This window comes from Heliconius melpomene, chromosome 17 (assembly GCF_056956725.1).
Source record: "Heliconius melpomene rosina isolate 202511_hmr_F chromosome 17, ASM5695672v1, whole genome shotgun sequence".
Lineage (NCBI taxonomy): Eukaryota > Metazoa > Arthropoda > Insecta > Lepidoptera > Nymphalidae > Heliconius > Heliconius melpomene.
This window is the reverse complement of record NC_140405.1, coordinates 15,029,030-15,057,008: the sequence shown is the minus strand read 5'-3', so window position 1 is coordinate 15,057,008 and position 27,979 is coordinate 15,029,030. Positions and strand designations below refer to the sequence as shown.

The 27,979-nt window shown below is 36.2% G+C and overlaps 4 protein-coding genes across 5 annotated transcripts; 2 read left to right on the top strand and 2 right to left on the bottom strand.

The window, feature by feature from the left end:
* Positions 1–663: 663 nt before the first annotated feature.
* On the bottom strand, positions 664–7,579 carry LOC146530558 (phenoloxidase-activating factor 2-like). Its single transcript, XM_085200221.1, has 11 exons — positions 7,565–7,579; positions 6,973–7,196; positions 6,292–6,380; positions 5,936–6,035; positions 5,829–5,858; positions 5,110–5,295; positions 4,775–4,892; positions 4,238–4,343; positions 3,811–3,992; positions 991–1,155; positions 664–870 (listed from the first exon to the last, which is right to left on the bottom strand). Exons 2-11 carry the CDS (start codon positions 6,975–6,977, stop codon positions 697–699), a joined length of 1,155 nt encoding a protein of 384 aa, XP_085056347.1. The 5' UTR covers positions 6,978–7,196; positions 7,565–7,579; the 3' UTR covers positions 664–696.
* A 598-nt stretch (positions 7,580–8,177) lies between these two features.
* On the top strand, positions 8,178–11,522 carry LOC146530557 (uncharacterized). Its single transcript, XM_085200223.1, has 5 exons — positions 8,178–8,416; positions 8,816–8,877; positions 10,197–10,296; positions 10,861–10,912; positions 11,328–11,522. Exons 1-5 carry the CDS (start codon positions 8,193–8,195, stop codon positions 11,340–11,342), a joined length of 453 nt encoding a protein of 150 aa, XP_085056349.1. The 5' UTR covers positions 8,178–8,192; the 3' UTR covers positions 11,343–11,522.
* Positions 11,523–12,784: 1,262 nt separating this feature from the next.
* On the bottom strand, positions 12,785–18,448 carry LOC146530556 (phenoloxidase-activating factor 2-like). Its single transcript, XM_085200222.1, has 10 exons — positions 18,024–18,448; positions 17,485–17,540; positions 16,976–17,084; positions 16,300–16,332; positions 15,836–15,994; positions 15,257–15,374; positions 13,941–14,043; positions 13,653–13,834; positions 13,123–13,287; positions 12,785–12,978 (listed from the first exon to the last, which is right to left on the bottom strand). The coding sequence occupies exons 1-10, from the start codon at positions 18,029–18,031 to the stop codon at positions 12,805–12,807; spliced, it is 1,107 nt and encodes a 368-aa protein (XP_085056348.1). The 5' UTR covers positions 18,032–18,448; the 3' UTR covers positions 12,785–12,804.
* A 375-nt stretch (positions 18,449–18,823) lies between these two features.
* Positions 18,824–27,078, top strand: LOC146530555 (phenoloxidase-activating factor 2-like). Of its 2 annotated transcripts, none has more exons than XM_085200220.1 (10): positions 18,824–18,955; positions 22,100–22,218; positions 22,474–22,579; positions 23,532–23,576; positions 24,133–24,324; positions 24,402–24,519; positions 25,017–25,122; positions 25,317–25,498; positions 25,924–26,088; positions 26,466–27,078. In XM_085200220.1, coding segments are annotated over exons 1-10 (1,200 nt in total). In that variant the 5' UTR covers positions 18,824–18,953; the 3' UTR covers positions 26,631–27,078. The 2 variants fall into 2 exon arrangements, with proteins under 2 accessions (XP_085056346.1, XP_085056345.1); XM_085200219.1 differs by lacking the exon at positions 18,824–18,955 and adding an exon at positions 19,650–19,765.
* The last annotated feature ends 901 nt before the right edge of the window (positions 27,079–27,979 follow it).

The following is a 27,979-nucleotide window of genomic DNA, read 5'->3' as shown; positions in this document are numbered from 1 at the left end:
GAAAAAAATAATTATTATTTATTAATATTTTCTTTTCATCCTTACCAGTGGGTAAGGAAAAAACGTTCCGGTACTCAACACGAAATGCCCCGAAAAATTCGATGAGAAGTTGGAAACGAAGTGTCTTAACACTAGGTTACCCTGCTACGTGCCGGGTACAGCGTGAAGCTGACGGTGGCGCAGTAGGTGCAGTATTGTTGGTTCGACTCCCATTCGGAAAAAATATTATTTTCCTGCTATGGTAGACAAATGGCATAGAATTCCGCCACTCGATCCGTAACTCGAAAGGTAAAAACAGGACCGTTATAGGACCACTTCATTGCTTGTCCGTCCGTCTGTCAAGAACATTTAATACGAGTACCGCGTAATCAAAACCTATAGGATAGGGGAAAACCGAGAGACTTGCTTAGATGAAGAGAAGTGAACCATCTTTCGAAAATGTATTTAAATTTCACGTGAACGAAAAGTCAATGCGTTCATGGGGTTGAGCAAAGTACCTAGTCGCAGTGCCTAGGACCTCTAGTCCACTGTGCACTCTTGGAGGGGATTTAATTCCTACCGTCTTCTGTTAGCCGCCATATGAAGTGAGGTTAGTTATATCACACCTGGTTTCGCACCACCCAGGGGACACGTGTCCCCTAATCCACAAATAAAAGAACAAAATAATATAAATAATAACACCACGTTGATATGACTTTATTTCAAATAATAGGTAAATGAACTTATGTTGAGTTTCAGCAGTGTCATCTTGTCTATGACCCAATCGTAGAACTCCGGCACTTTAGCATACACGCCGGGTACATTCTCCACCCCGCAGTCGACTCCGTAAGCGACCATTCCAACGACTGCGTAACGTAGCCGTTCTGGATCCTAAACAAAAAGCGAAACTCTTAAAGGACTGCAACGCTATGTGGCTTCACGTCGTATCCCGCAAATAGTGGGGTAGGTCTTAGTCGCTATGTAACGATATAGGTATATTGATAATCTTACTGGTATACGGCAGACGAGAGGGGATCCCCCGTCACCCTGGCAAGTGTCCACACCGGCTTCACCTCCAGCACAAGTCAGAGACTTGTGTAGCTTGTAACGCCTTCCGATTCTTGTATTTTTTAATAAGTTTTCACAAACGTTGTTCCGTACTAATGGTAGCTGAAGCTGTAAAGGGGTTTTTGATTATTTAATATACTTATCTTTTATGTAATGAAGACAGTCAACCTGCAAATTACGGATATACAAAAACTAGAATTTCAAGAAAAAATATCGTTTTGTTTACTTTTGGTTTAGAAATAAAATAGGGATAATTAATTGATATTTTCTAATCGCATATTATTATATTTAAAAAAAAACATTAAAATGTAAACTTAGTGAACTTGAACCAGCGTTTCTTGGTTACTATTTTCAAATCAAAAACACTTTATTGCACAAAGAAAATACATAAATTCAATTAAAATTATAATTTTGATATAGTGTATAAGTGATCTCTTACAGGCAACCTTTTATTTACAAAAACTAATAGTAACATACAATTGTTGGCGGTTAACTTTGCACAAACTAAATTATCTATACTAATATAATAAAGCGGAAGAGTTTGTTTGTTTGTTTGTTTGAACGCTAAGATCTATGGATCTACTGGTCCGATTTACTTTGTTTTTGTTTTATATGAAAGCTGCATTCTTCAGAAGTGCTATAGGCTATATAATATTACATTACACATATATACTAATAAATTAAAATACTTTCTAATTTGACATGCAATTTATTCTGCCATGTTAATAACAACCGTCGTTGCTAAGCAACGGTTTGCGAAGTTTGTTTGTTGTTTTAAGAAAACGTCACCCATAATGAACTTATATTTTGATATTCATCCTTATAAAAATAAATATAATAGTCACTTTTAGCATTTTATCTAGATTGAAATTATAGATTACTGAATAACATTCTAATAAATAATGAAGGAGATGTCACTGATTCGGAATGACCTAGCCTACGAGTGGTATAGTATGACCGACGCGAACGGGCAGATATGGTTGACGGTTTTATAAATTTTCATGCATTGTCGAACTATTGTTAATTTTTATGTAATTATTTGCTGTTCATAATTTATTTAAACTACACTTTGGTTCTCTTCTTATTTTATTTGATATTGCTCGCAAAAATTAACCTATTTAATATAGAAAAATGTTTAATTATTTCGTAGAGTCGATATCTACGAGTATGTACACACGCACGGAAAACATTAGGTACTTTTTCTAATATTAAGAATATCCTTTAGTTACTTTTACTTCTTTTGTTGGTTCATTTCAATAACTCAGATATTTTTTCTAATAATATGTCTCTACTTATTATTCTTTTTGATCATTTAGGCTTTTATTTTCTTACTAATTCTATTGAAAACTGAAAATAATTTCATAAATATATTTCATAAATATTCTTATAGTTCAAGCAGGCGTAGCCGCGTCCGGGTCCACTAGTTATCTATACTTCTATACTAATATAATATAATAAAGCGGAAGAGTTTGTTTGTTTGTTTGTTTGAACGCTAAGATCTCTGGATCTACTGGTCCGATTTACATTGTTTTTGTTTTGTATGAAAGCTGCATTCTTCAGAAGTGCTATAGGCTATATAACATTACATTACACATATGTTCTAATATAATAAAATACTTTCTAATTTGACATGCAATTTATTCTGCCATCTTAATAACAACCGTTGCGTCGCTACGCAACCGTTGCCGCGACATTTTGATATTGATCCTTATGAAAATAAATATAATAGTCACTTTTAGCATTTTATCTAGATTGAAATTATACTTTACTGTATAACATTCTAATAAATAATTAAGATGTGATTCGAAATGACCTAGCCTTCGGGCGGCATAGTATGAGTATGACCGACGCGAAAATATTCTTATAGTTCAAGCAGGCGTAGCCGCGTCCGGGTCCACTAGTACTAATATAATAAAGCGGAAGAGTTTGTTTGTTTGTTTGAACGCTAATATCTCTGGATCTACTGGTCCGATTTACTTTGTTTTTGTTTTATAAGAAAGCTGCATTCTTCAGAAGTGCTATAGGCTATATAATATTACATTACACATATAAACTAATATATTTTAAAGTACTTTCTAATTTGACATGCAATTTATTCTGATGGCAGAATTAACATGGGTTAATAACAACCGCCGCGTCGCTACGCAACCGTTACCGCGACATTTTGATATTCATCCTTATGAAAATAAATATAATAGTCACTTTCAGTATTTCATCTATATTTAAAGTGTATAGTTTACTGTATAATATTCTAATAAATAATTAAAGAGATGTCACTGATTCGAAATGACCTAGCCTTCGGACGGTATAGTATGAGTAAGACCGACGCAAAAATATTCTTATAGTTCAAGCAGGCGTAGCCGCGTCCCGGCCCACTAGTATCAATATATACGTACGCTATTATATATATATATATATATATATATATATATATATATATATATATACACACATATATATTTCGTTGTAGACTCAAAGTGCAATAACAGTTTAAAAAGAATTTAGTTTTTTTTAAACTATACTCCATATTTAGGAAAAGTAAAATACTAATGGCCTAGTAGTCAGAGCGCATGGACGGTTTCCAACTTTCCAAGAGCAGATTAAAATCCCGCTACGTTCTCAGTTTACAAAAATGTTCGTTTTCTAAACAAAAGTTCTTCAATAGATGTTAAAGGCTTAGTGGGATTTATTTAAACAAAGTTTCAAATTTTCGTTAATTATATGAGAAGAAAAGTGAAAAATTTAAAGTAAAAAGACACTAACCTTTTTTAAAATTTCGGACTTTTTATTGTTGTTATTAATATCTTTACCCCAACCCATGCTGTAGCAGATAGTGCCAGCCATGGGCAAGTCGGGCGCCAAGCACCCCACTCCGATGTGAGGCGCGTTTGCCACATCGAAAGGCGAAGATAAAGGGAGTAGTGCCACGTCATAATAGATGTATGCTGTTGACAAAAAGTTACTTTCCAGCAATATTCCTAAAAATATTATTTATGATTTTACGAAAGGAAGGAGGAGGAAGAAGGAATTATTTTTATTTCCTCGCTCTTGTAAAAAGATAGTTTTGGCTATTCAACGATGTTTCGAATATTTGGCGGGGCGCGGGAACAGAGGGTTTTAACACTACATTTTTATTGTGTACCCTACTATATGGGGGATAAAGCATGAAACTGTAAAAACATAATAATACTTCTGTGGAAGTTTTCGTTGACAATGATTACCGCTACGTCTCTTTCTTGATGTTTATGATGTTCGTTGTCTATCGACCAGTTCCATTCACCAGCTCGGCATTTTAGCTGAAACAGGTAAATGTAATTAACTAAAGCAAGTATATTTTCAAGCAAAGATTATGCTGGAAGCATTTGGCAGGATAAACAAAGTGGCATTATTATGACATACATTATTGTAAATCTCCTAGAGCACTCTCATCTATGTAGATAGCTACACGCTGTATGACGCACACAGCAGGGTAGGCAGAGGGAACCTAGTGTCAACACACTCCGTTCCCCATTTTCCGCCGAACTCTTCTATGAGGCATTGCGTGCTGAGTCAACGCAGCGTTAGAGCGAACATCTCGTCTGTAAATTTTAAATAGATATTTCAGTTCCTCGAGTGGGAATCGGACCCACAACCTGCTGCTACTATCTATATATTCTATATACCTATTCGTAGATATATTAAATTATATTTAATTCAGTTTAAATATTTGATGCAGACGAATACAAACCTCTTGGGGTTGGGCTTGATATACCTTGTGGGCTACCGTCATCACAACAGAAGGATGGATGAGTGTACCTCCACCGATGTATTCATCTTGAATTTTTTGGTCTGGAATATCCTTCTTGCTAAAATATAATAATCGAGTGTAAGTTCCTTTACAGTATTTTAGGTTCAATAATTCGAATAACAAATGATTATTTTAAGTTCTACAATCAAGAATCTCATCCATTTTACGAATTTAGCAAAGAAATAATAAAAAGTGTGTTCCTTTTATAAGGTCACAGAGAACTGACTTGAGAACGGTCATGCTAATTACATAAAACCCTCTAATATCCTACATACAGCATCAACGCCACCATCCACGGGAAATCACCATATTCAGCGTAAGTAGCTTTGCTACCAACAGTTCTCACAGACATGCCGCCAGGGTTACTGTACCCGCAACCTAGTTGAATTGGAGCCCTTTCTTCATTTATATTCAAGACATTTTCTAGCGGGCAACAGACCTTTGTCCAACCACACTGATTTCTGAAAAAACATTAGGTACTTTATTTTTAAAAAATATATAATGTAGCTGGGATTAAGCAACAAACTAGGGCTCTACATCCTTCCAGCTTGAACGGGTTGATTACGATTCGAAAACTATGTAGCTTCGGGCTTCCCACGTAGCACGGTCGGCACTTAGTGTAAAGACACTCTGTTCCCTACTTTCGGACGATTTTTACAGACATTACATGTTGAGTGGCGGAACTCAACGCCGCTGTTTTGTTACCATGGCAGGAAGGTGAAAAAAACATAAAACATATGTATTCTTTCGAGTGGTGATTGAACCCACAGCCGTCGTATTGAAAATTAGACATTGTCCCACTGCGCTAGAAATTAGAGGCTGGTCACTAGGTTCTCTCAACCCACCCCACAAAATAGCGGATACAAGTCTTAACATAATGATTCATATATATCTTGATATATCATAAGAAAAATAGACCAAATTTCGCCAAGTTTTTTTTTAGATTTACACATAATTCTACGTAATGTAATCGCAGCATACAAAATTTACTTACGAATTTGGTAGCGTTGGTCGATCAAGAGACCTGTTAAAAAATAATGTTCTTGTAAGTGGATTATCAAAATAAACATAAAACAAGTGAACCGAATGCTACCACCGTACCGTATTGTAAATAGTGTTGCAGGATCAGGCGTCGGAGGAGTTACGCTGCATTGAGAACTTTTTACGCAGAGTCCTTCCTTAGTGCTGCTCAGTTTACAATCTAAAACAATATTAAGTTGATGTAAATAGAAAAGAGTCTACTTAGTACTTCGTGGTTCGTGGAGACGCACGTGCGGGTGTGTCACACACACGCACTGTCTCGACAACTGAGCAAAACAGTGAGAATACGGTGTCTTAACTATAGACCCCCCTCTCCGTTAACATCACCTCTTGGTCTTGGTAACCTTCTATTTCCAGAATACAGAGTGAAACTAAGAAAAATAAAGAAAGAAATAAACTACGTGGACATTGCTTACTTGGTGAAGCATAAATGAGTAAATCTTCATCTTGAGCTGTGCAATATAGAAGTGATGACGTCAGAACAAGTACACAGAGTGTCCTGCAACTAATGAAACACGCACAAACCCTTTAATACTTTTTAAAAATCGAATATCATAATAACTTAAATTATGTTCTTAAATTTTAATAATTGCTTTTTGGATATTTCGAAACACCCAAATGCATAGTAAATGTCACTAAAATTATATAACTAATTTATTAAAACCTATTAATAGTATACAAGACACGAATCTATTTTATTATTAATAGTATAATTAATAATTATGTATAATATACAAAACATAAAACTATAAAATACAGCAAGCTTCCTTAAAGCGAACACCTCGGTAAACAAACGAATTCGAACACGGGTTCGTTGAGATCTGTTTCAGCTCCTGAGATACGCACGTTCATCGCTTCACGCTGTATCTCGCATATAGCAGGCCTAGTGGTAAGACACTCCGTTTCCCACTTTCTGCCCTATTTTTGTTGGCCGGCATTGGGTGTCGAGTGGCGGAGAACTCGAACGAAGAAATTAAAATATTAATAAATTATTCTCCCTCGAGAGGACATCGAAACCACAATCACTACGGCCAAAACCACGGCCTCAATAATAGTAGGTATAACATTATCAAATAATAAATAAATAAAACGCTTACCACATATTTGAGATGATTAAAACTTTTTTGCATTTAATACGTACGCGCCTACCGCTGTCGGCAATCACTTACATGTGGTACCGCATACTAACATGCTCATACTTAAAGCTGGCCGCCCTCGTACGAAGCATGTATCGACATCGATTACTTTAATTACTTTATTTATTTACTAGCGGCTGTACTAATATTTTATTATGGTTGTATATATACTGTTTGTAAGTTCACTGCAAGGAAAGTGTCATTTAAATCTTTTGGTAATTTAAAAAAGACTGAGGGCCGGGGTGCCAGAGAGCGGGCGGAACTGCCAAGATCGATTGCTCAGTGCAGCGGTTGAATACGACGACGATCAACCCGAGGCTGCCTTGGGTTCAAGTGTGAGCAACCCGAGCTTCGAGATGGGGGTAACAAGAGTATTAGTTCTGGGAGAGTGTCAAAGACGTTGAGCTGTAAGAGAGGTAGGGGGAGACCTCGGTTGACCTCGGTTGCCGTAGCGTTTGGCGCTCCGTGCACTCCGCCCCCGCTAAGCATACAGCGGGAAGCTAAGTAAGCTTACAGTATTAAATTCTTATGGCATTTTACTTTGGGTACCTACCACCCTATAATGCGGGGAAAAATATACCAACTGTAGAAAATATCGACATTAACAAAATGTATGAATGCTTCACTGTGGAGGTGATGACATCTCTAAGGTCAAATAATGATAAACCTGGAAAAACACATATAAATATTGTATGACTATTTTATTAACTGTATATTATATATAGGATTATATATTATATAGGATTTAAGGCATAATTATTATTTATATATATTATAATCAATATTCGGTTTCAAAACAATATATAAATAAATTTAAGGAAGACGGAAAACCACAATAGAATTTAGAATTGTTATATATATAGTTAATAAATAATTTTAAACCTGTTTCATAAAACAATTCAAATAAATATAAATTGTATAGATAGACTTTTCGAGAAGAACAGAGAATGGAGAACTCCAAGAAATAGGTTCACGCTATATCCTGCATTTAGCAGGGTAGCAACGCACTTATTGTTAAAACCTGTACCCATCCTGATCGCCTTTCATGGATTATTCCACGCACTATAAGAAACCTTTTTAATTCCTCCTTTTTAATTAGCATTTATAACAATTTAAAAAAAATACACTGAACTATTAACTGTCTTAGACAAAAAATAAATCAAACATTTATTGTTTTCAGTATGGTGCAGTATTTCAACAAAAAAGAAAAAACATACAAACAACCCCCCCCCCCACCCTGTTCCGGGACTTTGCGTATTGAGTGGTGGAACCAGCCTTACGGTGTGCTGCTGCACCACGATGCGTCGTCACGATGTCAATATATAAGCGACCATCAACTGCACTTAAATACACACTGTGCAACTGCGCTACTTTGCCAAGTCGACACAAATATGGCTTCTCTGAGGTAATTGATATATTAATTAATTTTTCCTTTTAATTCTCATTTTCCCGTCAGCGCGACAAAGTACAGCGTTGAGTTCCGCTTGTGCCTAATTCTAGAGAAAAATGGAGCATGGTGTGTCTTTTGGATTTTCTTTGATTACATTTATATACCGGGAAATATATATTTTTAATTCACACTGTATCCTATACACGCACACATTCCATAGGAAGAGGCAACCGAGTATAGACATTCAAGTCCGCGTGTTGTCTTGTTGCCCGAGCGCGGAATTGATAATAATTCTTTCCTCCGAATGGGATTCGAACTCTGAACCGTCGCGTTTTTAGTCAAACAGTATCAAACAACTAGTACCTACACATATATTGCTGCTGTCCTGTGACTTCACTTAACTGTGTTTTGCAGATTTGGAGCTTTATTATCAGTTCTGCTGGTAACGGCATGTGCCCAAGTAGACAACATTGATGGTAAGAGTATAAATTTAATTTTTGAGCACTAGCGAAAGAGTTTCTTAGTGTCTTTCGAGCCGGTGGTAACTTTATGTTCATTCGACGATACATCATCCTATCCTATCCTATCCTATAACTTATAGAACAAAGTCACTTTTCGTGTCTGTCTGAACTTTCTAACTCTTCTTCTTCTAAACCACCCAACGGATTTGGATGCGGTTTTCACCATTAGGTCGAGTATTTCTCAGGGAAGGTCCGCGAGAGCATATTCTTAACTTTTAAGAATAACGTGTACTGATCATATTTCTGTCTAAAAATTGTAATTTCAATATATTTTTTATTGTGAGGGATATTTTTCCATAATGGTATTAATCCTTATCCCTTAAAATACTTTATTAATTTTCTACGTTAAACGAAGATAAAATTTGCTTTTTACACTATTTCGAAATTGCGAATAGTATTAGAGAAAAACGCATTGTTCAATTGTTCACACATCAGCTGTATGTTACTCAAGTTTCACTTATCCCTTACTCTCAGCATATAAATAAGTATATTAGTTACGTTGGCCATTTAATGTAGATCTTTTACTGTTAGTAGAATGTCTTTTACTGTTTTTCATTTTAATAAGTACTTTAGAAGTTGCTACAATATCAAAAAATCCTTGCTGCGAAACGGCTCGCCACTCGCTTGCCTTACACGCATCGGTGGTTCAGTGGTAGAATGCTCGCCTGCCACGCGGGCAGCCCGCGTTTATGCATATCGCAGGACCGCATATACGCGCTGTACCTGTAAAGAAATAATTAACGCGATGTAGTACAAACCTCCTTTACAACGACTATATTCTATCAAACACAAAGATAATTTTTGAATTGACACCAGTACCTAAGTAGTTCCTGGAATAAACACGTTAAGCCAAACTCCTTATCTTTATAATCCATACCTATATTATAAATTCGAAAGTAACTCTGTCTGTCTGTCTGTCTATTATGCAACCAGGGCCAAACCGCTAATTTAATTGTGATAAAGTACTCATAGGAGATACTTGAGGGTCTCGGGATGAACATAGGATACTTTTTTTATATTAAAATACTTATTAATTTTACATGCAATATATTCCGCCATGTTAATAACAACCGTCGCTATGCGACCGTTGCTAAGCAACGATTTGCAAGGTTTGTTGTTAGAAAACGTCACCTAAAATGAGCTTGCTTAACGCATCTCTCTATTGAAAACTGAAACTTATTTCATAAATATATTTAATAAATATTCGTATAGTTCAAGCGGGCGTAGCCGCGCTCGGGTCCACTAGTATTTATATAAATAAGTATCTCTTTCAGAATACTGCGTATTGAAAACTGGCTACAACGGAATGTGCGTGAGATACTTCAATTGTGACCCGAAATCTTCATCCATGGTGCTACGCGCCGACCCTAGCTGGTAATTTATTTAATTAAGAAAGCAGCTTCACGCTTTTCCGGGAGGATATGTCGTAGGAATCTAGTGTTAAAGCACTCACGCACCGGAAATAAAAATATTTTTTTATAATGAAAAGGACTCGAACCCACAACCGATAGGTTTTACAGTCAGAGGCAGGCTCTCAAGCAATGAATATGGAATTTTTTAAAAAGGCTTTCTATTATATCCTGCAGGTTAACTGGACGGTTTTAGTTCTTCAACAGATTTTTTAGATTTGTAATTTTTGCTTTGTGAAGGCAGCATTTTGTTAGTTCTTGAAGTTATACAAGAAATACTGGTTATTATGGTCCTACAACAGGTGTGCAAGTTTTCAAAATCAATTGTAGCTTAGATCCTGTCTAATAGCTATACAACAAAAAAGTTACATTCAAATCCGTCTAGTAGTCAGAAGACGTTTACAAACAAACAGACAGACGTATAAAAAATAAAAATAATTGATTAGTATTTTACATGTACCCTACATAGTTTTTCACAAGTATAGAACATTTTTACTGTTTTATTATAGTATAGATTGTATATTTTCAGGAAGTGCAGTTCCTACCTGGACGTCTGCTGCCCTGAAAAAGACATATTAGACGTACGTTTTTTGCTAACTTCACGCTTTTTCCCGCGTATAGCAGATTAAGTAGAGGGGAACTAGCTAAGAGTGGCGGAGCTCAACGCCCCGGCTTGGCAGGGCTAAGGAATGAAAATAATTTACATATAATCTGTCCCCCGAGTGGAGATTGAATTCACAACACTGCGCTACGAGGGCCTCCTTAAGCTAAAATAAATGATAAAACATTGTATAACATTAACATTGTGAAAATCTCCCTACATATGCTAACACCATACACCGAGTGTACTTAGAGACGAGCGCTTGGATGGGAACCAAGAGTACTTAGTCCTCCCCTACACTCGTCCTGCATTACCTGCTGCTGACTGATACACTCTATACAAACGAAATGTTGGCTTATAACTCGTTATTATTGTGAAACCATTCTTGTCAACAGCTGTCGTCAGCGTGAGTATACGCAGCATAGCAGGAGAGGCTGGGGAAGTCTACCACTTCCAACCCATCACTCATCAATTTTTGAGATATTACCTGCCATTTTTTTTATTAAATATTTTTTTCTTGATGTATCTTTAAAAATATATACTGTAATGTTTGAATAAATAAATAATAATAAGTATTTATTGTGTATTAACATTTGTTTTTGTACGGTTTACGTACGACAAGGCATGTTTTTTATGTTCACGCTTTATTCTTAGCGTGGTGTCCAGAGAAAGGGTAGCTGTGCCTCTGTCGCCTTGTCCACTCTTATCTACCTCTTCATACATGCACTCCGGGGGGTCCTGTGTACCTACAGTATCCCGATCCCCGTAATACGTCCAGTCTTCGAAACATTGCGCACCAGAACGAGAAAATGGAAACAATTCATTTCAACATTATAAAATCTTTGTAAAAATATTTTTCACTTTTTAGTTCGTTGTTAGAAGTCGATTTTTCTTTTTGTTAAAAATTAATTTATTACGAGTATTTTTGTTTTAGATTCACGATCATTCGATTCCCTTTCGGGGGAATGAATATAATTTAATATTTTAATTTTTTGGCTCTCGTGATGAGGCGAAACGTCGCATATTGAGTGGAGGTTGTTTTCCTCCACTCAATATGCGACGGGTCTAAAACTCGGCGAAAGGATACCTTTAGTGGAATACGAAAGTGAAAAAAAATTATAATAACAAAAAATACTTGATAAAGTACAATAGATAATATACATAATTAGTAAATTATGTTATTACTGATGCTCCTGGGTATGTACCCATTCATGGTATATATGTATGTGTGTATCCCTTAATTTAGTTTTAGTATATTTTTATATAACTTTGATACGCGCTTATTTATTTGCAAAGCTATGTTTATATAAATTACCATTTCACGATTGTTCACAACCTCTTTATATTGCACGCAGTGTTTATCTTTAAGTGGCAGTACATTGATTGTTTTTAGTTTTTAGATTTACTGAAATGTAATAATGTATGAGCCGTTGGTAAACTTAATAAAATAAAATAAAATAAAAATAAAATGTTCCAGATTTATCATTTGACATTTGATATTTATTATTAAATACTGTTGTTCCTTAATAACTCTGGCGGCAATGCGTGTTGAGTGGTAGAACTCAACACCGCGCTCTGCCTCGTTACCGGAGCGAGGAGAAATTAAATATTATTTAGTCCCTTTTGCCTAACGGGAACGGAACCCACAACCTGTGTCCCCTGTGTGTGAGCCCCTGCGTCACGCCTCACTCTGTTACTACATAATAGACTTCTTATTACCTTTAATACTTCTAGTTTAAAACTTTTTTCCCTTTTTCTATGAATCTTTATAATTATAGATTTTTTGGAACTTAGTGTTAAGACACACCGTCCCCATTAACACACACACACAATAAATAAGAACACGTTATAATAATATTGTCAATTTAATTTTTACATAATATTATATTTAAAAGTAGTTGTGTTGAAATTTCGTTCTGTCATTTTATTTATCACCCAGTCGTAGAATACTGGTACTTTCGAATACAGACCAGGCACATTTGGCAACCCACAGTCGACCCCATAGCCTACTATTCCCACCACTGAATAACGTGATCTTTCTGGAGCCTAGAAAAGAAAATAAAATGTATATTAACAGCCTTTAACAGCGTTGAAAACAAAAATTAAAAATATTCTTCATTGCATAACTTGTTTTGGCAGAAGATGATTTGGTATTGAAAAAAATATATATTAATCATCTTATAATCTTACTGGTATACGGCAGACGAGTGGGGAGCCTCCGTCGCCCTGGCAAGTGTCCACGTCAGCTTCACCTCCAGCACACATCGTTGACTTATGCAGCTTGTAACGCTTACCGAGTTTCGTAGATTTTAATATGTTTTCACATACATTCTCCTCTATTAAGGGCAGTTTAATCTGTAATAAAGTTTCCCCTTACTAAATTTTTTATGAATAAACTAAATAGCACTCAAACAGCGGAGATAAGGGTCAGCTACCGTTAAGCCTACATTTGATTCACAAGTCCCAGGTACACGAGTTCCTGCCTTGCGACCTGCCTCGACATATCTGTGGAATGTGAATCTACGGAATGGCGGCGAGTTCTATTTTCTCTCAGGTGCCTGAATTATTTTCATTCATAATAAGTTTTCTCTACATATACTTGTTATTCAAGATATTTTAATATAAAAACCAAACCATGATCATTGTAATTAAATTTTGGTAGACAATAATAATTTGGTTCCAAGTAACTTAATTAATAAACAGCATTTAGAAAAACTAACCTTTTTCAGTATTATCGCATTTTTTTTATTGTTTCTAATATCTTTACCCCAACCCATGCTGTAGCAGACTGTGCCAGGTGTAGGAGACGTGGGCTCCAAGCACCCCACTCCGATATGAGGAGCGTTGGCCAAATCAAAAGGTGGAGATAAAACTAGCAGAGCTACGTTGTAATAAACATATACTGTTGACAATAAATTAGAAATTATGTAATAAATGACCCCTCGATACAGTATGACTTTTAGTTTCGAAAACCTTACTAAAGCTTAAAAAGCTAAAACTAAATATACCTAAATTAAACTGTTCGTTAACGATGATTTCCGCCACATCTCTCTCTTGATGTTTATATTTCTCGTCTATTGACCAGTTCCACTCACCAGCTCGGCATTTTAGCTGTAAAGTAGGATATAAAAAACATAATAAATGTTTAAAACATAATAAGTGTAGATAGAGATAGAAATTGTATTTCCTCTATGTTCATTTTTTATAAAGAAAAGGGTGATCGATGGTCGGTCGGTGGTCGGAGGTGTGGAACACCTGTCTTTTTGGTTGTATGAAATTGTTATATTGTTAGAAACTATTGGAAATATTAAATAAAGTGGGAAAGGTAATGACTTAAAACAAGGCTTCAAATAATTATTAAACAACCAAAGGGAATTATCTAGCAGTCTAATAACAATATCTGGTTCTAAAGAATCCATCGGGCAGAGTGACGTTAGCGATCCTTTTCTTTCGGTCGCCGTTGACAGCCCATAAAAGTGCCAGCCAGTAATTAGAGTCGTTCTTATATAACCTCTATGGTCATTATTTGATTATTTCTAACAATACAATAATACTATTGAATGTAAGGTAGTTGCTGTGCCTTTTTCTTTTTATCTTACAACTAGTGGACCCGGACGCGGCTACGCCTGCTTGAACTATAAGAATATTTTCGCGTCGGTCATACTCATACTATGCCGCCCGAAGGCTAGGTCATTGACATCACCTTAATTATTTATTAGAATGTTATACAGTAAACTATAATTTCAATGTAGATAAAATGTTAATAGTGACTATTATATTTATTTTCATAAAAATGAATATTAAAATGTCGCGGTAACGGTTGCGTAGCGACGCGACGGTTGTTATTAACATGGCAGAATAAATTGCATGTCAAATTAGAAAGTACTTTAAAATATATTAGTATATATGTGTAATGTAATGTTATATAGCCTATAGCACTTCTGAAGAATGCAGCTTTCATACAAAACAAAAACAAAGTAAATCGGACCAGTAGATCCAGAGATCTTAGCGTTCAAACAAACAAACAAACAAACTCTTCCGCTTTATTATATTAGTATAGAAGAGAAAAAAGTAAAAAAAAAACAAATATTAATAAATCTAAAGACAACTTTCATTCGAACCAACAGTTCATACATATATTTTTTTAAATAGCACGATTTTTGGAAATTCTTCTGCTCGACTTTTTTAATTTTATAGTTTTTTTTATATTTAGTAATTTCATAGTTTTGAATTACGAAATTACTTAATATTATTATAATTTAAATATAAATTTTTGATATGAAAATCAAAATTGTACATAAATTAAATGTAAAGAAATACAAACCTGTTTGGGTTGAGTGTTATACACCCTGTGGGCCGCCGTCATCACAACGGAAGGATGGATGAGAGTACCTCCACCAATGTATTCATCTTCAAAGGTTTTGCCAGGCATATTGTTTTTGCTACAAGTTAGTAAATTTTACTGACTTCCGAAAATGTTCTCAAAATATCTATTTAAAAATAACTTAAATTTGCAGAAATTAGACTACTTTAAAAAGCACAAAGAAAACAAATATGTAGCTGATAATTTAGAAAAGACAGTAAATAATAATGGCGAAGAACAATCTTCATCGTGAAATTTCACAGCGACTTTCAAACTCGATCATTAACAGCTCACAAGGCGTTCGAATTACATCGGTATCATAGAACGTCTTAATGTTGAAATTATTTTGGTTCACGCTATATCCCGCATATAACAGGAAACCTAGTGTTGAGATACTCCGTTCTGCATTTGTCACTCAATTTTTTTTCTTTGTAATGTTACCAGAGCAAGGAAAAGAATAGAATAGGAGCAGAAAAATAAATAATTCCCCCGAGTGGGATCGAACCCACAACCGTAGATGGATGTCATACGAGTACATACGTCATCAGAGCCACCATCCAAGGGAATTCAGCGTACGCAGCGTAACCAGCCTCAGTGTTCGGAGTCTCCTCGGGGATGCTGTAGCCACATCCAAATTCGATTGGTGTTTTTATGATTTGGTCTTCAGGACAGCAGATTTCGTCAGACTTACACAACCCTCTGAAAAAAATATTAAATCTATTAGATAGTTACTGAGACCCTGGAGGTCTATTCGCAATGTTCGACAAATTGGACCATGCTTGAGGAACATCCTGAAATACAGCATGAAACTGTGAAGAAACTCATTATTATTTAAGACTACAGAAGATTCTATTTTCTCGCTCTAGCTCTGGCAGACAAAGTGCGAGGGTTAATTCCGTCATTCAACACGCAATGCTTTGAGACGAGGATCTACCTGTCTGCCCGAATATGTGGAATAGATGTGAAACTGAAAAAAAATTGTGTATAATACAAAATTTACTTACAAGTCAGATGTATCCGATGAACCGCCAGAAAAGCTAAAAAAACAGAAAATAAGAAATGTTATATCCCTTAATATTTTTTAAGTATATATATATATATATTGAAGGGATTTTAATAAATTTCACAAAGGCTTTGTCTTCAAATACTTGCTCACGAACCTAGCACCTAATACTGTTCCCTAAGTTTGTAAATTTGAATATACAGGATGGAAGTGCAGGAGCAACCTATAGGGTAAAATATTTTTTGTATTTATTTTGTTTGAAAAACAAACTTTTTAAACAAATTTTTGAAAAAAAAAATGGATTAGACTTGTGGGCTACGGGTATATATACCTCTACAGGCTTTTATAGAGCAGGTATGGCGAAACTATGGTTTCGTTTAAACAGGTGCTGACAAAAACATTCTGTATATTATGACTTAGTTTCGGAGTTTATAGACAATATTAATGAACAGTACAGTACATAGACCATCATACTTCATCATTACGTTTGGATTCAATTATCCTTCACTACAGAGTGATACAGATCCCGCACATAGCAGGCTAGCCAAAGGGAATACACTTTACCGTCGAATCGTTTACAGTCACACTCACATGTATCACACATACATACATGTTATACTGAACGTGTTAAAAAGTCTATTATTAATAAAAAAATGATAAGTGTTTTTTAAGATTACCGTTTATTTAATGTTTTTTTTGGACCTGGCGTCGTAGGTGGGAGTTCACATTTATTAATTTTGACACACACACCTTCCTTGTCCTGTTCAGCACTGTCAAGCTCACAACCTTTAAAGAATATCATCAATTTTATCAAATTACGTAGGTATTATATTAAAATTATTTTTTTAAATAGCTTCACACCTTATCCCGCAAATCCCATAGGGTAAGTAGAGAGAACGTAGTGTTAAAACTAATTTCCGCCCAAATTTTCGAGATATTCTGCACTTTCTCTTGCGACCAGAGCCCACAAATAAAAATGATTAATTCCTCCAAATAAGAATCGAATCCAAAACCGTCATGGTTACTCACTGCACCACGACGTCATTCCCCTTGAGCATCTCAGATGTGGGTGTGGTGGTGCGTGGCGTCCGCAAAGGAAGTTAGGGAAGAGTACCTTAACCACTAGGTTCCCACTACTTAACCCGCTATGTAACATACGAGTATATATAATATCTGAGTAGCTTACCCTCTTGACCTGTACAGTATGAAACCACCAACACAAAAATTATAACACTGAAAATTCTGCAACAAAATTTAATTATACATTAACGACTTGATTTTTTTTTTTACCTAGCTTCACGCTTTATCACATAATACAATACACGGTAGACGAAGAGAGCCGAGTGATAAGTCACCTCGTTCATCACTTTCCGAGAAATTTGAAATCGAGATATTGCGGGTTGCCGTTGCCGTTGCTTTTACTACAATTAGAAAACGGTAATCGAACCCACCCATTAGTCGCGTTAACAGTTGCGCCACAGATGTCGCAATGGTATTAGTAATTAATTGCAATGGTAATATAATGAAATTACAACAGTTTCCCACTACTCTTGTTCGATCCCGCCCCGCTCTGGTAACGGAACAAAACGCAACGTTAACTTGTTGTATCGAAAATTGTTCGTAAAGTGGGAAAAGCGGTGCCTCAACACAATATATGACAAAATAAGAATAAGGATACTCCCGAAACACCTGCAGCGTAAATCTAAAAATAAATGAAGCTCTTACCGCATCATTCAAATGATTTACAAACTTTCTATACAAAGCTCCTGCCACTTTGCATAATCACTTACATTTGAAACAATGTGCGCGCGCTTATATGACACTATTAGTGCTGAACTATATAAAATAATATCGATATTTTAAGACAACGCGCGGCATTGAGCTACAGCGTTCGAAAAGTAGTGTCCCGAGTGTCAGGATTCCAAGCACCTACCGGTAGACCTGTATCCTGTAGGCATATGGCAAAGCGGTAGACCTAGTGCTAAGATATTCCGTTTTCCAATTGTCCTTTGTTGTTTGCGTTTAGAACATTTAAAAAAAATGCTAAAGCCACAATGTTCGCATTAGAAATAGACAAAACCGCAAAGGACTCAGACTGTCAGGCTGAAATAGACCTTACTCTTATTCCTTATCAATTTGGACGCCACAGGAATATCTCACCCATTAAGTTGACAAAGCACTGTCTTCCGTACTATTAAAGAATCCAGACCTTATATGGCTCTGAAACGTATGCCTTCTTATAATCTATCCAATAAGTAATTAAACCCTTTTGAGTCAGAGTGAAAGAAGCTTATAGATGTTAGGTATGCAAGTTACCTTGCGATAGTTTTTTGTCTCCGTGGTATTTTCGAACTTGTATGTCATATATTTTCTATTTTTTTCGAAACATCGCTAAACCATTCGCCCTCAGCGTGCTCAGCGGCCCCCACCCACGCGTACCGTATACTACGCATATAGGCAGTTTAATTTATGTCTATTTAAAGGAATGATCATCTAAATTATACAGTTCAAGTCGGTGAAGCCGCAGGCGGCCAGCTAGTTTACGATAATTTTTTCTTGTTTATATTGCTAAGGAACAACACTTATTAGTAACAGATATACACATATACACGTCTCGGGTCAAATTCAAATGATAAACCTGGAAATACCGTATAAATGTAAGTATTAAGTAGTAACAGTTGGTATTTACCAGATTATTTACCTGCTTTTAAACCTCCAAATCGATGATCATAACAGACGGACAACAAAATGATCTTATATTCATATTTCACTGTTCTGTTTCTTTTGGGGTACGGGTCCCTAAAAAACTTATTATTCCTTCAAGTGAATATAGAACCGACAACCACCCTGAACTCTTACACTGCGCCATGACGGCCTCAAGAGACTAAGTAATAAGAGGGGATTTTTTAAATGGCAAATATTTTAATATATCGTCATATACTTGTTCGTATAAGAATACTTTGACCCCGCTGTGTTATTAACTGTACGTCAGTAGTGATGAGCTTGCGATGTCGATTTTATTTTATGAGGTCAACTTACAACAAGTCGAGTCTACTCTCGTACCAATTTTGGGAAACTCTCTCTTAGTGCTCTGCACTCTCCTAGGAAACTAAAAACGTTCCGTCATTTCAGTTGTTCGTTGTAGGTCAGTCAGTCAGTCCGTAACTAAAAAGATTTATATATTATTTAGAATCGAAATAATGTAAATTTTAGATTGTTTTATTATTTTTGGTGTTTGAAATTTATTATTCATTTCTAATTTTAATATTTATTGTACGTTTATATGTTTCTAATCCTCAATGATTATTTTAAAAACGTTTTGTTATCGATATGTTATTTATACATCACTACAAGTGCATAAATTATCTGTTTTCCTCATGTTCTCAGTCCGGTTAGCGTCGTTCACGCGACACGAAGTATTCTATAATCTAAGTATTCTAAATGTGCATAAATGTGAATAAAATGTGGTGAGAAAAGAAAAATTATATTTATATTTGCAGCTTAACGCTTTATGCCGCGTAGCAGGCAGGTACAAAAGAAAGTGTTAGTACACTCCGTTCCCCACGCATTGTATAATTTTCAAGCAATTGCGTGTTGAGGGACGTTCCTAAAGCTCCAGCTCCAGAGTTCGGTAGAAAGTGGGTAACGGAGTGTCTTAACTCTAGGTTCCCTCAGCCTACCCTGCCTGCCTCTACAGTGTGCAGGATACAGCACTTATATGTACGAGTATAGATACAAAGTGATTTAACGTTTTTGTTGGTATTTAAAAATTATCTTTAATATCGTTTTATTATAAACTCTCTAAATACCCTGAGATCCGGCCGTTGAATCCTGCATAAACGAGTTTTCTTAATTAAACCTATATTAATGAACTAGCGGCCCGCTCGCGGTTTTACCCGCGTGAACTATGTTATTATTAATTTCTGTCTCCATGACTACGTCCTAGTGACGTCTATGCAAAATTTGAGACTCCTAGCATTTGTAGTAACGAAGTTTCATACAAACTTTCAACCCCAAAAACAACCCGTAAGAAGTCGAATATTGCAAATTCCCGTCTTAGCGAGCACCTACGTCCTATAAGTAACTCCTATGCAAAATTTGAGATTCCTAGCACATGTAGTTTCTGAGATTTCGTGATGAGTGAGTGACCTTTCGATTTTATATATATAGATAATACATGATTAGTAGAACAGATTACACCTGGGTTGCCTGGAAGAATCCTGCCGCAATCACCTTTAATTACATTTTTTCGTAACTCGTTTTTGGAGAAAATTGCACCCATACGTTTTTTATATGAATCGCACATCATTTGAAAGATAATTGCATAAGGAATTGGAAAATTAAGGGTTGCCAGCTCTCAGTCTGCCGCAAGTCTAGGGTTGCCTGGTTTAAAGTTGTCACTAAATGTTAATAATTTGCACTCATGTGTTTTTTTAATGAATTATATATCAAATTAAAGCTTATTTTTTTCTGAACACTATAAAACAGGGTTGCCTGGAAAGTTCCTGCCGCAAACAGGGGTTGCCAGCGTTTGAAATATTTTATTCCGGTTCCGTTTGACTATGAGAATAGACGATGAAATGCGCGGTCTGCCTTATGTTTTAAAGTAAACTATTATATAATAGAAGATCAATCTTAAAATCAATGTTTATTCTAATTGTTCACCTGTTAAATGATGATTTTAATCATATTAAGTACACGCAGAAAACTATTTAAAGATCATAGGGCAGAAGAAATCATCCTTATTTTTCAAGTAAAATAATGAATCTATAATATTGAGTCTTTGCAAAATCTATTTTCTAAATACTAATATTTATTTATTAATTTAAATTACCATTTTGAAACAATTAAATTATCTAATTAAATAAATGTTTACAAATATCGATCGACTATATAACCCAGGTGTAATCTGTTCTACTAATCATGTATTATTCATTAATATAGGTTTAATTAAGAAAACTCGTTTATGCAGGATTCAACGGTCGGATCCCAGTCTAAAAGTACAATATATTATAATAGGTAATATATATTACTAGCGGCCCGCTCGCGGTTTCACCCGCGTGAACTATATTATTATCAATTTCTGTCTCCATGACTACGTCCTAGTGACGTCTATGCAAAATTTGATACTCCTAGCATTTGTAGTAACGAAGTTTCATAAAAACTTTCAACCCCAAAAACGACCCTTAGGAGTCGAATATTGCAAATTCCCGTCTTAGCGAGCACCTACGTCCTATAAGTAACTCATATGCAAAATTTCAGATTCCTATCACTTGTAGTTTCTGAGATTTCGTGATGAGTGAGTGACCTTTCGGTTTTATATATATAGATAGATATATGTTATATATATCTAATAAATTAAAAGCAAAAAATCTTTTTTAGAAAAAGCTTTAATTTAAACATTCTTACCGAAGCGGGAAAAAAATTGTGGGATATAATTAAATTTTAAAATATAATAATCCCACGAGTGGTAATCGAACTCACAACCATTGTATTTACAGTCGTTAGCCCACTACGTCATGGTGACCTGAGTGTTTTATACCAGTTATATTGTAAAAAACCCACTATGCAGGTTCTTGCTGTCTCTTTTCAACAGAACTGTCTTCTGAGCCGGTGTGGTGGTAGCGACATGTTCATGTTCAACTGTATCCCGCATACAGTTTTGGAGACCTTGCGTATTGAGTGGTGGAATTAGTTGTCGCGCTTAGACACCATGTGTCACAGCGCCAGGGTTGCCTCACATGTCAACTTGACCAGAGAATATTTTGAATTTCATTTGACTTTGAATGTTTTTTTTTCAGGACTCAATATATTTGGGCATTATGCCTGGTGGTCATGTGTCAGGCCCAGTTGTCGGACATCGAGAGATATTTATTGACTATAGCCGAAATGTCACCGTCGCCCCCTCTGCAGAGTAACGGTATGACATTTTCTAATCTACGTGACATTTGCAAAATAATCTGTCCGCGACTGTCACGCCTAAAAGCCATAAAAAGGCATTAATTTATTTTTCTTATAATGTAATCAATGTGTATATAATATAATCAATGTATGAATTACACTCTGAAAGACGATCAGTTATTACTTTTGTTTAAACAGTACACAGCGTTAAGTTACGGTAATAATTAAATGACTTATAATTCAATATTCAAACACAAAACAATATAATTTTCAGAAAAGGCATGTCAAGTTGACAGTTCTACAAACGGTGTTTGCGTGAAACGTACACAATGCAACTTGGACGCGCCGGCAGTGGATCCCGCTACTACCTTCATACTGCGGTATGACAACTTCATTTTTTTAGCTTCACACTATATCCTGCATATAGTAGTGTAGGCAAAGGAAGCGTAGTGTTCAGACACTCCGTTCTCCACTTTCCACCGAATTCTCGAGACATTGCATGTTGAATTGCAGAACTAAATGCCGCTTTTTGTCTCGTTACCAAATCAAGGTTGATGTTCATATTATGAAAAACATTCATTGCCCTCAATGGGAATCACTCAGACACTGTGCCACGACGGCCTTATTTTTCTCCACTATTCATCTTTTCATATCAGAGACGGAGACATTATTTATTCAATGGCGAAAATTATTTTCACATTCTCTAGTCATTGAGAATCCAATGCTGCGCTTTCACTTGGTATATTGTGGAAATACTTTAATATAATCAATTACCTCAGCAAGGATTGAACCCACGACCGTCGGGCTTATAGTCAAATATTAGGATGGCCATAGTAAGAAAAAAAAGGAAAAAAATAAAAAGAAAAAATAGAATAAAGCTGTGCTTTGTTCTACTGTGATTAGTCTATTATTACTGACAAATATATTGTTGCCAATAGACCTCATATAGTACTAGTAGACCGAGTGGCGCGCCGCGCAGTGATTGTTGACGTTACTAAATATTTGGACTTAGCCTGTGAGATGTCAATGCGGCTATCATTGTGACGATAGTGGTTTCAGTTAACGGTTTAATAGCGAAAACATTTCAAACAACAAACATTCTAAGAGGGTATCGCTTAGCTGTTGGATCAAGAACCGGATACAGAAGGCAGTATTACTTGAGACGGCACGTATTGTGACGAGCTGGTCCCATTCTCGGAAGAGTGTTTTTTATAATTTAAAATGTATTGTTTATAACGATTTATATTTAAAAATGTAAAAATGTATTCCTCTTGTATAATAAAAGATAATAATATAGTAAATATTTATTATTTTATTAATCTCTATTTTCAGTGAAGGAGGATCAGCGTCTAACGCATCTGATGTGGAGAACGCATTGTAAGTTAATTTCTTTTTTTATTTATAATTTCGCGCTATATTCCGCATACATCAGACTAGGCAGAGGGAACCTAGTGTCAAGATACTCTGTTACCTTAGAAGGCTTGCGTTTAAAACGTAGAGGGTGTGTAAATGGGTGTTCATATTTGTGTGGATGAGTGTGTGTGTGTGTGTGATCACCTATGTGGGTGAGTGCTCTTTTGACTTTTTAGTAACATAAAAACAAAAAAAATCAGACTACCTCCTAAATGTCCTTTGAATGTTCCAACATGACTAAAATAAAATATTAGTTAATACTATTTATAAAAAGACAGGGTACAATAAATATTTACATTTTATATTATCAAGTATTTTTAGAGTCCGCTGCTATATAAGAGTTCTATCATATCAGGCAGGGCAACAATTAACACTAGGTTGCTTCTGCGGGCCCTGCTATATACTCGTATAGGCAAGATACAACGTGAAGAGAACGGCAAGATACAAAGAGAAGTGATATTTTGTTACCAAGATGTACTAGAGCTATTTTTATGTGTGTGTGTTACCTTTCATATTTCAGGGATACACAGTGCGCATGGCTTCAGATCTGTTGTCCATCTGATAAAGTCCGGGAGGAAGAACGCCAAGTTAAATTCGAGCAGCCGCTTGGTTGTGGCTACAGCAACCCCGGCGCTAACGTCTTCAGGGAATCAGCTAATGCTTACGGCTATGCGGACTTCGGGGATTTCCCGTGGATGATTGCTTTATTACAGTATGTATATTTCTTCGTTCCCCACGCATTAAAAAAATATATTAAAAACATTGTAATATTTTTTTGTTCATTTCCAGGACAAAAAACGATAAGACAAAATTCAATGACCAGTATATAGGGGGTGGAACACTAATTCATCCTTCGGTCGTGCTGACGGTGGCGCATAAAGTAGATAAGCTCGAGTCACCTAGTGAGGTACTTAGAAAGTTTTTTTTTCATTGTCATCAGCTTCACGCTGTATCCCGCACATAGCAGGATAGGCGGAGGGAACCTAATGTTAAGACACTTCGTTCCCCACTGTCTGCATTTCGCATTACGTGTTGACCGTCGTGGCGAGCAGAAACGTGCGATTTTAAGCACGACCAGCTGCCACGCCAGCTGAGCACGTTTTTCTTCATTCTCATCGTGTCATCCTCGCTAGTACCTACCATTCTGTGTCTTGCGAATTCACGTGTCATTGCGAATTCGATCAGCAAAACTTTCATGTTTCTTTCATTCTTCTTCTGTAATACCGACGTTTTGCTGCCGTATAACAGCGTCGGTACCAATACTGCACATTGTGTACGGCCAAACGCGCAGCTGTGCTGACGTTTCGCCGTCAATGCAGCTAAGGCACCGTTCATTAAAGAATATTTTGAATTTGAATTTGAATTTGGTCTACAGTTAAAATTAAACTTTTGTTGAATTTGCAGTTGACGTGTCGTGCTGGAGAATGGGATGCAGCAACAGAGGACGAACTCTTCAAACATCAAGACAGAAATGTTAAAAATATTGTCATCCATAAAAATTATCTAAAAGGTAATGCAGGCATATATCGCCCACGTTTTTTTAAATATACGCCGTATCCCGCACGTAGCAGGCAGGCACAGATAGGCAGGAGGAACCGGGGAACCTAGTGTTAAAACACTCTGTTCCCATTTGGATACTTCCGTGTCCTAGTATTAAGACACTCCGTATATGCATATACAAAATTAACAAAAAAGTATTTTCAGCACATGTACATTACGACGCCGCATTGTTGATTTTGAAAGCTCCCTTCGACTTGGTCGATTCCCCTCATATAGGAGTGGCTTGCCTGGAACTGAATCTGCCACCACCTGGGACCAGTTGTTACAGCATGGGATGGGGGGATGACTTTTTAAATGGAAACAAATTTGCTGTGCTTCTTAAAAAGGTATAATATTATTTTTAGCGAAGGCTATTTTTTTCATATGTAGCTTCTAGTTTAATACTCGTAGTTGTGTGGGAGGTGACTCGGACCGCAGTTACGTCGACATGGCAAACATATGATTAACGTGATCGTATATAATGTTTATAGATTATAGCTTTCCTCTGTGCCTAATGCATAGGAGTATTTGGGATCTCTTCAGACGCTGCTCCACTGCGGCACGTGCATATGCACTCGTGCGCTTAACAGTATTACAGTCCATTGTATTGGTCTTGCCAATAATAAGTAATAACGTCATGCTATACGAGTACTCCATCCAAGAGACGCATATTCTAATTCTAGTATATTAACATTTGATTTGTATAAAATATATATTTAACATCCATAACGTTCGACATGTTTTTTTAACTAGTGAATTGTTAATAATACAGATACAGTTGAAATTGGTTGATGGTGAGACATGTCAAAATCAATACCGAAATAGCCGATTAGGACGAGGATACAAGCTGCATAGGTCCCTCACCTGTGCGGGGGGCGAGGCGGGGGTCGACACTTGCGTTAGCGATGGTGGATCACCCCTTGTGTGTCCAATAACTGTAAGTAATGCTACACTACACTACACTAGACACTTAGCGCTTTGTCTATGAGGGCGTGGCTCGAAAGGATATCGAGCTCACAGCCATGCCATTTACAGTCAGATGCTGTCCCAATGCGACACAACACATTTCACGCTGTATCTCGCACATAGCAGGATATGCAGAGGAAACTTCGCAACCTAGTGTAAAGACACTCCATTAAGACACTTGAGTAGCGAGACTCATCGCCGCGCGCCCCGCATTAGCTCATTAAATATTTCATTCTCCCGAGTGAAAATCAAACTCACAAACGTCGCACGTACAGTCGCACATTTTTTCTAGAAAAATATGCTTACAAATAATTAGTTATGAATATATATATTTTATTGTTGTTCCAGGCTAAAGACAAGATCAGGTTTTCAGTGGTGGGGATGGTAGCGTACGGCCTCACGTGTGGCACCGAGAACTTACCCGGTGTTTACGTTAAAGTACCAGAAGTGTACGATTGGGCCATCACTGAAATGACCCTCTTAGGTTTTAATAAAAGTACTTTTGTATACTAGATGTAATATTTCATATCATCATCGTGAAGAAAGTCAGCAGACATGAAACTAAATCAGAAGATTTCTCAAAATTCCTACGTTATCCGTACCAAAAATATAGAAAAATTGGATTTTCCAATTGAGATTTTCCATTTTAACAAAGTTACAGACGACTACTAGGGGTTAATAGATTGGAACAAGAACTTTACTAAAATTATAAATTACATTCCCAGTTCCCTCTGCCTATCCTGCTGTTTGTGGGTTACAGTGTAAAGCTAAAAAAATTGACTCAGCTTAAAAATTATTGCGAATAAGCTAACGGTACTGAGCGCCGGATTCCCGCCTGGATTGATGGAACCGCATCGCATTCTATTATAAGTAGTTTTTCGTAAGCTAATGTTAGTAAAAGTAACAATTATTCTTGTTTTATAAGTTAGATTATATTAAATAAAATAAATCCAAAACAATTTCTTAACGATTTTATTTTTGACCAACTTCAAAAAGAAGATGAATTGATTGATTGAAAATGAAGCCGCAGGTGAAGTCTACTATAATATAATATACAATCCAATACTATTCAATCAGATATGTTCTAAAATGGCGTTGGCTTATTTCAAAGTGTTGATAAAAAAATAACTTGTTAAGGAACAACACGAGCTTATTAAATAAATATATTAAAAGTGTTGATCCTTAGGGTCAGATGGTAAGCAATAAAATGCAATATCATTTTAATTGATAAGCAAAATGTAAATAGCGTATGTTATACCTACGGGCTACGTGGGTAAATCCAAATTTCCCAAGCTGAGATGGAGGTTATCGTGTCCTATTGGCACAGGGTCTGATTAAATTTCCTTGCTTCGATGTATGAAGAGCGGCGTGGAACTGCAACCACTCGACACGCAGGGATGACTCGAAAATTCAAAGAAAGTGGAGAATGAGGTGTTTTAACACAAAAAATGAAGTGTTTAATCATCATGTTTCCCCATCGATCGAGATATCCCTGTATTATATATTTTTTAAATCTTTCACATTCACGCTCTTATTAGGTCTAGTTGAGACTATTTAATATTTATAAATAATGGAACCTTGTCCAATTGTCTATTTTTGTATTAATTTATTTTTATAAATGTACAACGGCCTGCGGCCAGTGTTTCCAGGTCGATACAACTTGGAGTCGCTATGGCCGCTTGGTAACTAAGACCTTTGGTTAGAACTGAAAGGTGATATGTAGTTTTTATGTTTTTATTTTTGATTGAAGCCGTCATGGAACAGCAGCACAGGGCGTCATTGTAAATACGACGACTTTGGATCCAAATCCCACTCAGAAGAAGAAACGATTTCCTTTCTTCGCTCTGGTAACAACACAAACT